At 57.5% G+C, this 13905-nt stretch overlaps 1 protein-coding gene across 2 annotated transcripts in view; it reads left to right on the plus strand.

The window, feature by feature from the left end:
- The first annotated feature begins 7448 nt into the window (after positions 1-7448).
- Positions 7449-13905, plus strand: part of FRMD6 (FERM domain containing 6) — an 8320-nt gene continuing 1863 nt past the window's right edge. The window contains exons 1-9 of one of the 2 annotated variants that reach the window (XM_010579777.1): positions 7449-7547; positions 8262-8352; positions 8637-8752; positions 9489-9565; positions 10200-10386; positions 11460-11615; positions 12396-12461; positions 12546-12614; positions 12815-12989. In XM_010579777.1, the coding sequence (XP_010578079.1) occupies positions 7449-7547; positions 8262-8352; positions 8637-8752; positions 9489-9565; positions 10200-10386; positions 11460-11615; positions 12396-12461; positions 12546-12614; positions 12815-12989 (1036 nt within the window). The remainder of the gene's footprint in view (positions 7548-8261; positions 8353-8636; positions 8753-9488; positions 9566-10199; positions 10387-11459; positions 11616-12395; positions 12462-12545; positions 12615-12814; positions 12990-13905) is intronic. The other variant, XM_010579779.1, reaches the window with a different exon arrangement.

The following is a 13905-nucleotide window of genomic DNA, read 5'->3' on the forward strand; positions in this document are numbered from 1 at the left end:
CCCTCGCCCGTGGGACCCCTTGCTGGTGGGTCACGCTTGCCCACGGGTGCCCTCACCCGCGGGTCACGCTCGCCCACGGGTCTCCTTAAGCCGTGGGTCGCGCTCACCCTCGCCTGTGGGTCCCCTCGGCCCTGGGTCACGGTCGCCCGCAGGTCCCCTTTGCCTGTAGGACCCCTCGCCCCTAGGTCACGCTCACCCGTATGTCCCCTCACCCGCGGGTCCCGTCACTCGTGGGTCGCACTTGCCGGTGGGTCCCTTTGCCCATGGGCCACACTCGCCAGTGGGTCCCCTCATCCGTGGGTCCCCTCACCCTTGGGTTCTCTTTGTAAGATCTCTTTTCCATGGGTTGCCTTCACCCATGGGTCCCCTTGCCCGTGGGTTGTGCTTTGCCCATGGGATCCCTCGCCCACGGGTCCCCTCATCTGTTGGTCCCCTCACCCGTTGGTCCTCTTGGCTGTGGGTGGTGCTTGCCCATGGAATCCTTCACCCGTGGGTGCCATCGTCTGTTTGTCCCCTCGCCAGCGGGTCCTCTCATCCATGGATCCTCCTGTTTCTGGGTCGCGGTCACCCGTGGGACCCCGTTGTCCATGGGTGCCCCCACCCGTGGGTCAGCCGTGGGGGTGCCATGGCTCGGGGTGCAAGCTGGTACCTGGTAGCGCCACTAATGGTCTTCTCCATGTTTCCCACTGGGGATGTGAATCCCCGCCAGGTTCTCGAAGGGGCGAGGATAAACCCACGCAGCGCTCAAATTGGCCTTTCACTGACATCGTGCCCTCGTGGCAGCGAGGAAATCAGGCTGAGGTTTCCCAGGACCGTCCTTGGTGTTCCCGTGTCCTTTGACTCGCACGTGGGAGTAAGGCTGTGCCCGGCCCTGCCGTGCCCCCTGCCCCCCGCCACTTTTGCCGTGGCCTTGCAGTCCTGAATCGGCTTTTTTCTGCTCACGGCCGATGTGTTTCTGGTCATGAGGATGTTTGAGGATGTTTTTCTCTCTAAGCCAAACTCTCCTTTTCCAGAGATGCTTCGGCATGGCGCTGATGGAGCCCGGCATGTGGAGCTTTCCTGCTCTGCCTAATTCCCCGGCTGGTTTGTGTCGGTGTTTTTCCATGGGGCTCCGCTCACCCTCTCCAATTCTTGGATAGAGTGGGGTTTAATTCGAGTTCTTTTGCTTGAAAGCAATGTTGTTTAATTTAAAACTCCCAGTCCCGAAGGCGTATTGGGGTTTGGTTATAGGTACTGGCTTTTTACTATCATTTTGTAAAGGGGTTTCTTTTTTTAAACTGGGTTTATTTAGGCTCTTTAAACCCCAAGTCTGTAAGCAATTATTCCATTACATGAAAGTCAGTATGCTGAAAAAGATTAATTCAGACCAGATGTAAAAATAAATGTGAATTTCAAATTAAGATGATGTCAGCTCCCTCCTGCTAAAAAAAAAAGCAGCCTTTGGACTCCAGATGGAGTACACAAATGATGGTGGTGGTTAAAATATCTGCCTGCTTCTTAATTGAGTTTTATGCTTTTTTTTTTTTCCCCTTGTCTGAAAAGTGGGCTTAGGATATTTTTCAAACCCCCAAAAAAAGAAAGAGCTTTTCCCCGTTGCTGCCAGGGCAGGGAAGTTTATGGAGGCTCTGGCGTGGCCGAGGAGCTCTCCCAGCCGGAGAAGCGGAGAGCGCCAGGGGAAGACAAATCCCCCTCTGCCCGCTCCAAGATTAAAAAAAAGTAACTTGGTTTGGCTTCGTTTTGCCGGATCTGGAGCTGGAGGCGAGGATGCCGCAAGACTGCAGCGGGGGCTCTGGATAGCCCAGGCGCGGTTACAGGCGTTTCGGCATAAAATGGAGCTGGTTTTTGGGCTTTCGGCTGTCTGCAGAGCGCTTCGCATCCCTTTTTTTTTTTTTTTTTCCTCCACATGTGCACAAAGCGCCGCACGTTCCCCGGAGCGGGGATGGGTTTGGGCGCTGATCCCACATATGGGAGTGTGCCCAGGAGCAGGATGCTGGGGATGGGGCTTCCGAAAAGCGCTTTCCCCCGGGAGGAAGGGTTTGCCCAGGGCCAGAGCATCTTGGGGTGGGTGAGTGGTTTATGAAATAGGAATGTCCATGGTTTGGAAACTTGGGGCTGTGCTCTCTGCAACGTGGGGATGCGGGATGGTGACTCTGGCCCTTACGGCTGCTTTGTGGTCCAGGGATCCTGCAGCCACCAAATCCCAAGGGATTTACGGATGATGCTGCTGCTAGTGTGGGCTGCAGGCTGCCCATGGAGGGGGGAGCAAAGGCGATGCTTCACGTCCACGTGCATACTTCGGAATGATGCCTGCAGTCCTGGGAGCGGCACCTGAGCTCTGGGAGGTTTGGGCTTGTTGCTGGTAACGCTGGGGGATGGTTCATAAAGCCCCCAGGAACGCGGAGGAGGTGGGGGGGGACAGGATCCGGAGCCAGATGGGGGAGCTGGGATGTTCTGAGCATGATCCCCCCCCTCAACCCAGTCTTGATGCAACTGGATTCTCTTAGCAGATATTGCTCTAATGCCAAAGGCTCGGGGTGAAGTTTTCCGGAAGGAAATAAAATGGAAGGGGCTGGTTCAATAGCAGAAGAGGGAAGAGGAAGAGCAGGCGCCGTCCCTCCCTCGCTGGAGCCTGTGCCAGGCAAAATCCACTTCTGCGTGCATCCTCGGCGGAGGCCGGGCTGTTTTATTTATATTTTAGCGCTCCAAAGTAAGGGAACAAAGAGGCCTGGGATGGCTCTGCCATGGGTCGCAGGCGGATGGAAAAAATCAGCGCTTCCAGGCTGGATTCAGCTCTGTGCACGGCAGAAGGATGCGGAGAGGGAGCGGTTTCCCGAGCTGCCGTGGCTCAGCCCGCGTTTCCCCGTGCCCTGATGTGATGTCCTACGGGGCTCGTCCCCAGCGCTCGCTGCCATCGCAGCTGCGACACAAATAGGAGGGGACAGAGGGGCCGTTATCCCATTTTGGGGATGATGCACTTGGCTTGGCCCTTTGCGGGTGTCCCCGGGTGTCCCCAGCACCCGCTCTGCCCGTTGCTGTTGTCCCATTGCAGCAGCCAAAAGAGAGGAAGAGGAGGAGGAGGAAGAGGAGGAGTGTTGCAGAGGTGGAGACAGGCCAGCTCCTGGGGGAACCTTCCTTGCAGAGGCTTTTTGGACACCTCCAGTGCTCGAGGGCATGTGCTGGGGCTGGTGGGGCTGGTGGGGCTGGCCCCCGGCTGCCCAGGCTGAGTTTCCAGCATCCAAATAGCTTTTGTGGCAGATGAAGTAATGTAATATTTATAACCGAGTCCTTTTTCCCAGTGAAGGTCTCTTTCATCTGCCTCTCTTCATTAGGAGGAAACTGTTGAGTTCATGAAGAATTGGAGACAACTTTAATTACGGGGCAACCACAAGCAGGAATTAATCTAGCTTTTGGGTTAGTAGAAGCTGCATTAAGTGACGGCCTTAAAACTTGTAATAACAGCTCGCACATACCTGCGCCCTGTGATGTGGGGTAAAACCGACTCTAAACTCTTAAAAACAAGAAATTCCTGCCCTGTGAATTCATCTTCCCATCTTGCTCTGCACTTTGGACTGCCTTTTGCTGCAGGACGGCCCGTGCCTACGTGTGAGTCCCGTGCCGAATTCTTTCCCTCGCCCCTGTTGTGGCTTGGGAGGACTGGAACAAAAGCCTGACGATGGGTTAAATGGCTGATAGGACAGAAATTTAAAAAAATGGATATTTTGGCAAGGGAATTTGGGTGATGAAGAAAGGGGCTGGATCTGTCTGGGGACTGGGGATTGAGGCTGGGTTGAGCGGTGGGCACTGTGATGGTCTGGTGGCTACCACAGGGGTACAAACCTGACCCAAAACCATGGGCGCGGAGACTCAGCCGCTTCTTTGAAATGTAATTAAATCCACGGAGCGGGGAAGAAATGCCGCACATGCAAACCAGCCTCGCTCCGTGTGCACAGAAGCTGCGCTCTTGCTTCTTTGGAAGAAAAGCCCACCTCAGCCAGCAAGTTCAAGCGATGTTAAATCCCCAGCCCTCGAATGGCATCCAAATTTATATTTCCTACAAGAGCCTGGCACACTGCTCCGGCACCTCCGTCTGAACCGGGCCCAGCCTCTGCCTGCCCTCGGCCGTGTTTGCAAGACCCCGTGCTGAATAAATCCCCCGCCGAGTCAGCAGCGACGGCCCGAGCTGCTTTTCCAAGCCGCGCCAGCCGGCAGGTTTATTGCGTGATGTTTTCTTTACAGCAGAGCTTTGCGACGGGGTTTATCCCGTGGCGTTGGTACGAGGGAGGGAGACGATATTCCAGCAGCCTGGGCTGAAAAACATGGCAGATCGAAGAATTTTCTCTGCGTAGCCCCGGAGTTACAAGGTGCATAAGGGGTTTGCAATGCCTTCCTATGGAGTTTTAATGCTCTTTTCCCTACAGCAGGGAAAAACGTGGCTGGAAGACCTGGATCTCCCGGCGCTGTGGAGGCTGATCCGTGCCCGAGTCCTCATTCCCAGTGTTTTTTCCAGCTGGCTTTGCTCTCTCTGGATGGAAAACCCCTTGCAAAACTGCCCGCGGTGGAGGTTCCCGCTCGGGCTGTGGGGTGACCGGTGTCATCTCCCTCCCCGCAGCGTGGTATTCCAGGGGGGCTCTCCCTGCAATCCAGGCTCTTTCCAGCTCGGAGCCGGGCATATTCACGCCTCGTGTCGGCGCTTGCGCTGCAGCAGAAGTGACTCGGTGAGGGCAGCGGCACGGGGTCCCGGGGAATCAAAGCTGACATTGTAGGAATGAGCAGCAGATGCTCGGAAAGAATTTGCCGGCGTCTGGCCGAGGCTGCTGGAGGCACATCACCCTGGAAAGGGCTTTTTGTGCCCACTTGCTAAATCTACCCCGGCTCCAGCTCACAGAGGGCTGGCAGAGCCCCAGGGAAAGCTCTTGGAGCTGAGGGGGGGTCTCGCAAAGTCGCTGGCCACCCCTACGGTGCCCTATGCGGTCGTCTGATGGGGCGTTATCATTCAGCAGCAGGATCTGAAGCATTTTCTATACAAATACCAAAATATATGGGGTTTTTTGTCCTTCCGTGTTCTCCTTGCTCTTGGAGGTAGGGTCCTGCAGAGCTGCTTCTGGGGGAGATGGTTTTCTTTGGCTCCCGCGGTGCCGTCCCCACCGAGCCGCATGATGCCCGTGCTCCGCTGTTGCCAGCTCGTGGGTTTTAATCCCCGATGCTCAGGGACCAATTCAGGCTGCAGGAGGAGGGGTAAATATATTGACTGGCGTGGGGACGAGTGGCCCCGGGATGCCAAGAGCAGCGCAGTGCCATGGGGAAGCTCTCCCGGGGGCGACACAGGCTGTATGGTGGGGCCTGATGCCTGGCCCCTGCCTGGTTTTTAAAGGCAATTTGGAAGCAGTGAGGTGATGAGCTGCGACACCGGGGTTTTTGCCAGTGCCCTGAAGACTTGGTTTCATTTCCAAGTGTTTTTAAGAAGGTGTTTTCCTCGGGGATCCTGCTACGAGCAAGGCTTGGTGCAGAGGCTGTGGCGGAGGGGGGACCCATTCCCGACCGGCTGCTCCGGGCTCGTTCCCGTGGCAGGGATGCTGATGCTGCGGTGCTGGCGGCAGAGAATAACCCCCTGGTGATGGGTTTACCAATAAATCAGGGGTGGTTTGTGCCTGTGGCTGTAGTTCTGAGCTGGCTGTAGCCCACGGGGCTGTGGTGGGAAGATGCTCCGGTGCACCCGTTGGAGCTGCAGGAGAGTTTTGGGTGGGAGCGGGGTGCGGAGGGTGCTGGAGGGTGTCCCGGGGCACGGCTGCTTTGCCGGGGATACGGCACCCTCCCTGCCACGGCCCGCGCAAGTCGCTTCACGCCCAGCCCCGCGTCGGTGCACGAGAGCTGCCGGGCACCCGGCCGGGACGAGGACGTTTGCCAAATACCTTCAGCCCCGTTTTGTTCACCGCTGTGATTTTTAATGAACCTTGAAACCAATCCATCGGCTGCACTGTTTGCTCCCAGTTGGGATCAATCATGTCTGGGCACGGCCGCGACGCACAGATGCGACGCACAGATGCGACGCACAGATGCGACGTGTGGCCACGACGCATGGATGCAATGCACAGCCACAATGTGCGGCCACGATGCATGGCCACAATGCACAAATGCAATGCATGGTCACAAGGCACGGGCACAACGCATAAATAGATTGCGCAGGTGAAATGCGTGGCCACGATGCGCAACCACAATGCACAACCACAATGCACAAATGCAATGCACGGGTGCAATACATGGCCATGATGCACAGCTGCAATGCACAGCTGCAATGCATGGCCACAATGCACCGTCACAATGCATGGCTGCAATGCATGGCCGTGATGCACTGCCACAATGCATGGATGCAATGCACAGCCACGCTGCACAGTTGCACGGGGCCTCAGTGCTGCAAACCCAGAGTGACATGGGGAGAGAGCATCACCTCTGGATTTCCCAACTTCTGCAAAACCCCAGTAACTACCTAACACAAAGTCACCTCCGGGTGCTTTTTTTCCCTGCTGTACAAATATGCAAGTTAAACTGTTTTGGAAGCCAAAGGCATTTTCATGTCGACCAAAGCAAATATTTGGTGAAGAGGGAGACGCTATACTGTATAAATCTATGGGTTAGAAAAACGGTGAACTAGTTTAGAGTTTAAAGATCCTTGCTCATGGTGTCATGTGTGCATTGTGTCCCTGGGGATGGTCATGGGGTAAAAAGTGCTTAAGGAATATTTGCCCTTGAAAAGAAGAATTGCCTGGGGTTAGCACTAGGACGGATTCACCCGCTCAGCCCCGGATTCACCTGCTCGGCCCCAGTACGGTACAGATTTAGGCGAACACTGGGAAATGTCAAGAAACAGCGATTCCCACCTGCAAATCACTGTTAGCGCTTGGGTTATTTTATTTAACCCCTGTAAAGAGCTGGAGCTGGGGGGAATGATGCCGAAAGGGATGCGGGGGTCCTGCCGCAGGACCCCGCACCGGCCCCTCGCCTTTTTGCTGCCGGCAGCAAAACCTGCCGCGCCGCTCCTCTCCGGCAGAGCCAGGTTTGTTCCCAGCAGATAGACTTTTATGTTTTTTTAATTATGCCAGGAAAGCCTTTCCTGAGGTTTTTCTGAATCCGAGCCGGGAGAATAAAACTGCTGGGTCAGGTTTTTTGGGCTCGGCTGCGATCCCGCGTTGCCCTAACCGCGGCGCCGGGGTTGGGATTGCGGGGTGGCCGTGGTGGGGTGCGCTCGGGGGTTTTGGGGGACAACCTGCTTCTGGGGGGACACGGTGGTGGGTGGGAAGGATGCCCGCGTTGGGCTGCGGGAAGCCGAGGGTGCCATGCACGGGGCTCAGCCCCTCTCTTGCCCGCAGGGATGGTGCCCGCGGGGACCGAGGCCGCCCCGGCCCGCCGGTGAGGTGCCTGCCGCCCGCCCCGAGCCCCGAGCCCGGACCACGATGAACAAACTGACCTTCCACAACAACAGAGTCATGCAGGACCGCCGCAGCGTTTGCATCTTCCTCCCCAACGACGACTCCCTCAACATCATCATCAATGTAAGGCAGCACGGGGGGGCCAGGGAAACCCCCTGAGCACCGACGTTTTCATCACACCCGGGGGCTTGCAAGCTCCGGTTTTGCTTCTGGTTTTTCTTTTGAGCCTGCCTGCTTCTCGCCCTGCCGGAGAAATGCACACGAGTTATTCCCCCTGAAGGCTGCGGCAGCGTTTTACGCTCTCCTGCTGCTTCTTGACTCGAGGCGCTGCTGGCAGCGCCGTGATTTTCGGCGGGTGACCTGCTGCGTGCCATCCCACGGGGCGGCATCGGTTGCGGATGGCAATTCAGCCTCTTGTACCCCAGGGAATAAACAGGAGGGGGTTTGGCTCTGGTTCAGATGTAGTATTGAACGTGAAATTCCCCCACTTTTTAATTTTTTTAATTCAACACCACCCAATATTCTGGTTTCTGCCCCCAAAACCATCTCCCTGGCGCTGGGCTGGTTGCAGCGAGGTCTCCACCACCGCCTGCTGCTCTCGAGCTGCCCCGTGGTCTCCGTGCGTCCCATCCCCAGGAGAGCTGTGGTCCCGCACCCCAGGGTGGGAGCCTGCTTTTGGGGACTTCCACATTGTCCCTATGGAAAAATAAGCCCCATAGCCCAGCCTGTCACCCCCCAGTCCTGCTCGGGGACCCGGCGGGGGGGTTCGGTGCCGCCTGCCCGGCTCAGCCGGGCACAGATGCAGCAGGGACCACGTGTGGGGTTTTTTTTTTGCAGGTGAAGATTTTGTGCCACGAGTTACTGGTGCAGGTGTGTGACCTCCTGAGGCTGAAGGACTGTCACCTCTTCGGGCTCAGCGTCATCCAGAGTAAGTCAGGGGCTCACGCCGTGGGTTCAGTGCCCGTGGCCGGTCCAGCCCGATGCCGTCCCGGCTCGGCGCGATGCCACCGCGTCGGGGCTGCGTGTTTGCCCGAAGGTGGGTGCCAACTTACCCAACCCTTTGGTGGCCTCTCATTTAGGTGATGAGGAGGTTATGGACCCCCACACCAACACCACCCGCCGATGGGTCGGGGGGGGGCCAGGGCAGGGCTTTGGTGGGATGCAGGGGACACGCCGGGGGGGGGATGCTGATGCCACCTCTGTCCCACCCAGACAATGAGCACGTGTACATGGACCTGGCCCAGAAACTCTACAAGTACTGCCCCAAGGAGTGGAAGAAGGAGGCCAGCAAGGTCAGCGGTGAGGTCTTGCATGGAGAGCTGACGGCAGTAAGGCCACCTCTGTCCCCATCGCAGGTCACTTCCAGGACACGGGAACGCAGCCGAGGGGCGAGGCGGTGGGGGGGGGCACTTGGCTGTTAGGCAGCGTGGGGTGGGGAGGGTGGGCGTGCAAAATTAATAAAACCCGGATGATGCTTGATGGCTGTCACCCCGAGTGCCACCGTGCACAACCAGCTGGGGACGCGTCCTCCACGCTCCCCACTCCGGGGCTGTGATATTTTTTTTTTCTCCCATATTTCTTTATACTTCAGCAGAATTTTTAAGGTGGCTCTTTCTTCCAGTTTCTAAAATTCGAGCATTTGGAGTTTTTTCCCCCCAAAACACCTTTTTATTATTTCAATGCAATGTGCCAAGGGGGTTGGCGTGAAGGGTCCCGTGCTGGCGCTGATTTGGCACCCGGTACAGGGACTGGTGGGTGACGGGCTGGGGAGGGGTGGGAGAGGGACAGCGGCGGTGGGGGGGCTACAGCCTCCCTGGGGGGTCTCGAACCCAGCTGCCTACTTCTTTAAATCCAAATCCCCTTCGTGTTTCAGCATATTGGGGGGAAAAATAGGTGTCAAACTGTAATTCGGGAAAAACTGTGGTCGGTGTTAGTGAGTGAACTCTTCCCCGTGGGGGGCAAGGGGGTGGCCGTGACGGACCTGGCCCCAGGTGAGCGGAGATGAAGGGCTGGGGCATGATGCTCGGGTCTCCGCAGGAGCCCTGAAAATTTCCTCCGTTCCAGGGGATCGACCAGTTTGGCCCCCCGATGATCATCCATTTCCGAGTGCAGTACTACGTGGAAAACGGCAGGCTGATCAGGTAGGATTCACCCCCCCGTCCCCACGGCGGTGGGCACCCACCCAGGGCAAACGGCTGGCAGGGGAGCACCCCAGGGTGCCCCTGGCTCGGGTACCCCTCGTTGGGGCCGCGCAGCTTCGGGATGCTGCGGGGTGCTGCTCGCGCACCCAAAAACTCGTCCTTTCTGTTGGGGCTGGGTGGCAGGGGCAGGTGGGGACACCGCTCCCAGCCAGCGGTGACAAAGCCTTTTGGGGGACTGGGGCCATCGCGTTTAGGATTTTGTCACAGCTTAACCCGCGGCACAGCCTGATTTTAATTCACGCTTGTACCTGTGGCCGGATGGGAGCTTCAGGTCCTGTTTCAGGGAAAAAAATAAAAAATGTTTTTAGGGTCTTGGGTGCATGGGGACACGGTGGCACCTGCAGCCAGGCAGGGCTGCTTTCGGGGGGGTTATTCTGGCTGTGGGAGGTCTGGAAATTTCAGCACAGAAAAGGGAGCAAACAACTCAGCGCCCAGTGCTCTTTTTTTTTTATCGAAGAGCGTCGCACCGGGAGGAAGGTGCCAGAGCCGTCTCCCACCCCGTGGTCTCGGTCGTGGGTGGGTGGGTGTCCCGCTGGCTCCCTTCTCCTCCCCTCTCTCCTCTGCTCTCCCGCAGCGACCGGACGGCGCGCTACTACTACTACTGGCACCTGCGGAAGCAAGTGCTGCACTCGCAGTGCGTGCTGCGCGAGGAGGCTTATTTCCTCCTCACCGCCTTCGCCCTCCAAGCCGACCTGGGCGACTTTAAGCGCAACAAACACTACGGGAAGTACTTCGAGCCCGAAGCCTATTTCCCCGCCTGGGTAAGTGTGCTGTGATGGGGTCCCCGCTCCTAAGCTCGTGGGAACGCTCACGAGGCTGCTGATGCTGGGCTGCTCGGAGGCTTCCCGAGCGGCCGGCGTTCCTGCTGCCTTCCTATCTCTGGCTTAGTCCCGGTTATTAATAACCTCCGACAACTGCGGGGCTGCAAATAGCTGCGGGCAGGGAGGGTTGGGGTCAGTGTGGTGGCTGGGGTAGCTCGTACCGCTGGTGGGGATTGCCCTGTGTGCTGCAGGGATGCTCAGGGAGGTTTCTCCGCGTGCTACGTGCCATCACGGCATCACCCTACCGTCATCGGGTGCAGGCTTTGCAGCCCTTTGGGAAGCGGTGTCCTCCGTGCTGGCGGTGGCCGTGGGTGTAAGCAGCTTCTGGGACAGTCCTGGAGGGAAACTGAGGCAGGGCATGGGGTGACACACAGCCCCAGGTCACCTCCGACCGGCAGGCAGAGCTGGGCGCTGGGGTGATGCCATCCTGATGACTTTGCGCAGGAGCGGAGTAGGGAGCAGTCCCGTGTGGCACGGCAGGGACACCCCTTCCCGCAGCAAGGACATGGCACCAGCCTCTGCAGGGTACCCAAAACCAAGTCCGTTTATTACCAGACGGGTAAATATTAGAGAGGAGCGGCAAGGGGCTGCGCAGCCACGTCTGATGTGCCTTTGGAGCCCAAACAGCTGAACCTCCCCCGTGGTTCCCCGCAGCCGGGGCTGCCAGCAGATGCTGGGAAGGGGAAGATTAGTAATAAAGTTGTGGGCACCGTTGCCCACTTTATGTGCTTTCTGGGTTTTGCCCTGGCACGGGTAACACCGGAGGTGTGAGCTCCACGGGACGGGCACGCCAAGCAAAGCTCTACTTCCCAGTGGGAAATCCTGCTGGCAATGAGAAGTTGTTGGCCACTGTATTTATTTTATTTTAACTTGCAGCTCTAAAATGGAGCATCTTGCTCCTATTTCCCTTTTCCCTGGAAATCACCGCTGGCCGGGAGCGCCGGGGCTGGCAACCGGCCCCAAGCAAGCACGGAGCAGCTCCCCTGGATGAGCTTCTCTTCTTCTCCATACAGGTCGTTGCAAAGAGGGGCAAGGACTACATCCTGAAGCACGTTCCAAACATGCACAAGGATCAGTTCGCCCTGACGGCCTCCGAAGCCCATCTCAAGTACATCAAGGAGGCCGTCCGGCTGGACGACGTAGCTGTGCACTACTACAGGTTGTACAAGGTGAGCCCCGGCTGCGAGCCCAGGCTCGGTTTCAGACTTGGGGTTGCTTTTTATTGAAAGAAGCAACTGCCAAGCAATTTCTAAGGTATTTTGGGAAGAGCGGCGTTTGAATTGGCACTCGCCGGCTGGAGCGGAGCGGTCTCGAGGGCAGGGCTTTGCTCCCAGAGGCAGGGAGATGCAGCTTTTTATAGTCCTACTGTTTTCTAGAAGTTACGGAGAGGTGAGAGGTTTGCCGGCGTGCGAGGAGGCAGCCGCAAGGTTTCTGGGATCTTATTTTTTAGTATCTTCTCCCTAAGAAATGCATGCTGGGTTTTTCTCCCAGCAAAGAGGTTGGTTTGCTGCAGGCAGGATGGGCTGCCCCACCGTCAGCAGCTCTGTGCCGGTGCGGGAGCAGGTTGGGCTCAAGCGTAAAAGTGCCCCAGGTCTGTTTCTGAAGGTCCTTCCAAGTTTTCTGAGGTTAAATTGTTCATCCAGACCCTTAAGCCAGGGTGTTTCTGGGCGGTGAGGGGGGTGGCAGGTGCCTGGGGGTGAGACCAGGGGGGATGTTCGAGGATGTGACCGGGTGGTGTGCGTGCCTTGTTAATTAAACAGTTGGACTCGATGATCTTAAGGGTCTTTTTCAACATAAATGATTCTATGATTAACGTGGCACCTACCGCACGTGGCTACACGGGAGATGGGGTGACTACAGGAGGGTACCTGGGCTGGGAGGGGTGCAGATTTACCCACTTCATACTGCAAATACTGTATTTAAAACCATCTAATTTTTGTCCCCTTTAGGACAAAAGGGAGGTAGATGCCTCCCTGACGCTGGGGCTGACGACGCGGGGCATCCAGATCTTCCAGGTAGGCGGCTGAGCGAGGACAACCGCTCGGCTCCCTGCCCACGGCCGGCATCCTCAGCTGGAACTGGCCCTTCTCTTTTTGCAGAACTTGGACGAAGAAAAGCAGCTCCTCTACGACTTCCCCTGGACGAACGTGGGGAAACTGGTGTTCGTGGTGAGTCCCACCATCCCCAGGCAGAGCATCTCTGCCCCCGTCGCTCCTGGGCTCTGGTTTGGGCATGGGGTGTTGTTGCACAGACCTCAAGCGGGGCAATTGCAGGCTCGGGGGGATTAATAATTGGGCTGTAGCAGGACCGGGCAAGAATTAGAGTATTTTTCTTTCCGGGGCTGATGTTCCCCCCCTCTCCCACGTAGGGTAAGAAGTTTGAGATCCTGCCAGACGGGCTGCCCTCGGCCAGAAAACTCATTTACTACACGGGCTGCCCGCTGCGCTCCCGTCACCTCCTGCAGCTGCTCAGCAGCAGCCACCGGCTCTACATGAACCTGCAGCCCATCCTGCGCCAGGTCCGCAAGCTGGAGGAGAACGAGGGTAGGTGACCCCCGCCTCAGGGCGCAAATCCCACCGGTGCTGGGCTCCCACCCGGCTTTTCTGCCCGTACCAAGTGCCTGGTCCTTGCGGCAGCCCCCGTGGCTGGGAGCATGTCGGGGGGGGTGGCTGTCCCCATGTCCCCCCTGGACCGTGCTGGGCTGGGTGCTCGCAGAACAACCCCCCCCGGCTGCTTAGGGATGGGCACAAGCCCTGCTGCGGTCCCTGATGGCCCAGTTCCTCCCAGTGCAGGCCTTCCCAGTGCACCGCATCCCATCTCCAAGCTCAGAAAGCCCTTGTGCAAACATAAGATCTTCCTCCTCATCTTCCTCTTTCCCCTCCTCCTTTTCCTCCTTCTCCTCCTTCTCTTCTTCCTCCTCCTTGTCCTCGTCCTCTTCTTCCTTCTCCCCCTCTTCTTCCTCCTCCTCTTTTTTTTCTCCTATTTTTTCCTTCTCCTCCTCTTCTCCTTCTCCTCCTTCTCCTCTTCCTCCTCCTTGTCCTCCTCTTCTTTCTTCTCTTCCCCTTCTTCCTCCTCTTCCTCTCCTTCCTCCTCCTCTTTTTTCTCCTCTTTTTTCCTCCTCCTCCTCCTCTTCTTCCTCCTCCTTGTCCTCCTCCTCTTCTTCCTTCTCTTCCCCTTCTTCCTCCTCCCCCTCTCCTTCCTCCTCTTTTTTTCTCTTCTTTTTCCTCTTCCATCTCTTCTTTCTCCTCCTTGTCCTCCTCTTCCTCTTCTTCCTCCTCCTCCTTCTCCTCTGCTTCCTCTTCCTCCTCCTCCTCCTTTGGAGGGATGGCACAGAGCACACCGAATTTGAGGCTCCCCACCCCACGTCCCCATCCCTAGATGCCACCGGGACAGGGCTGGCTCCTGGTGTGCCACCCAAACCGGGCTCAGGGTGGCCCTGGGTGCTCGGTGTCGGGGGGG

This window comes from Haliaeetus leucocephalus, unplaced genomic scaffold (genome assembly GCF_000737465.1).
Source record: "Haliaeetus leucocephalus isolate CR32 unplaced genomic scaffold, Haliaeetus_leucocephalus-4.0 Scaffold678, whole genome shotgun sequence".
Lineage (NCBI taxonomy): Eukaryota > Metazoa > Chordata > Aves > Accipitriformes > Accipitridae > Haliaeetus > Haliaeetus leucocephalus.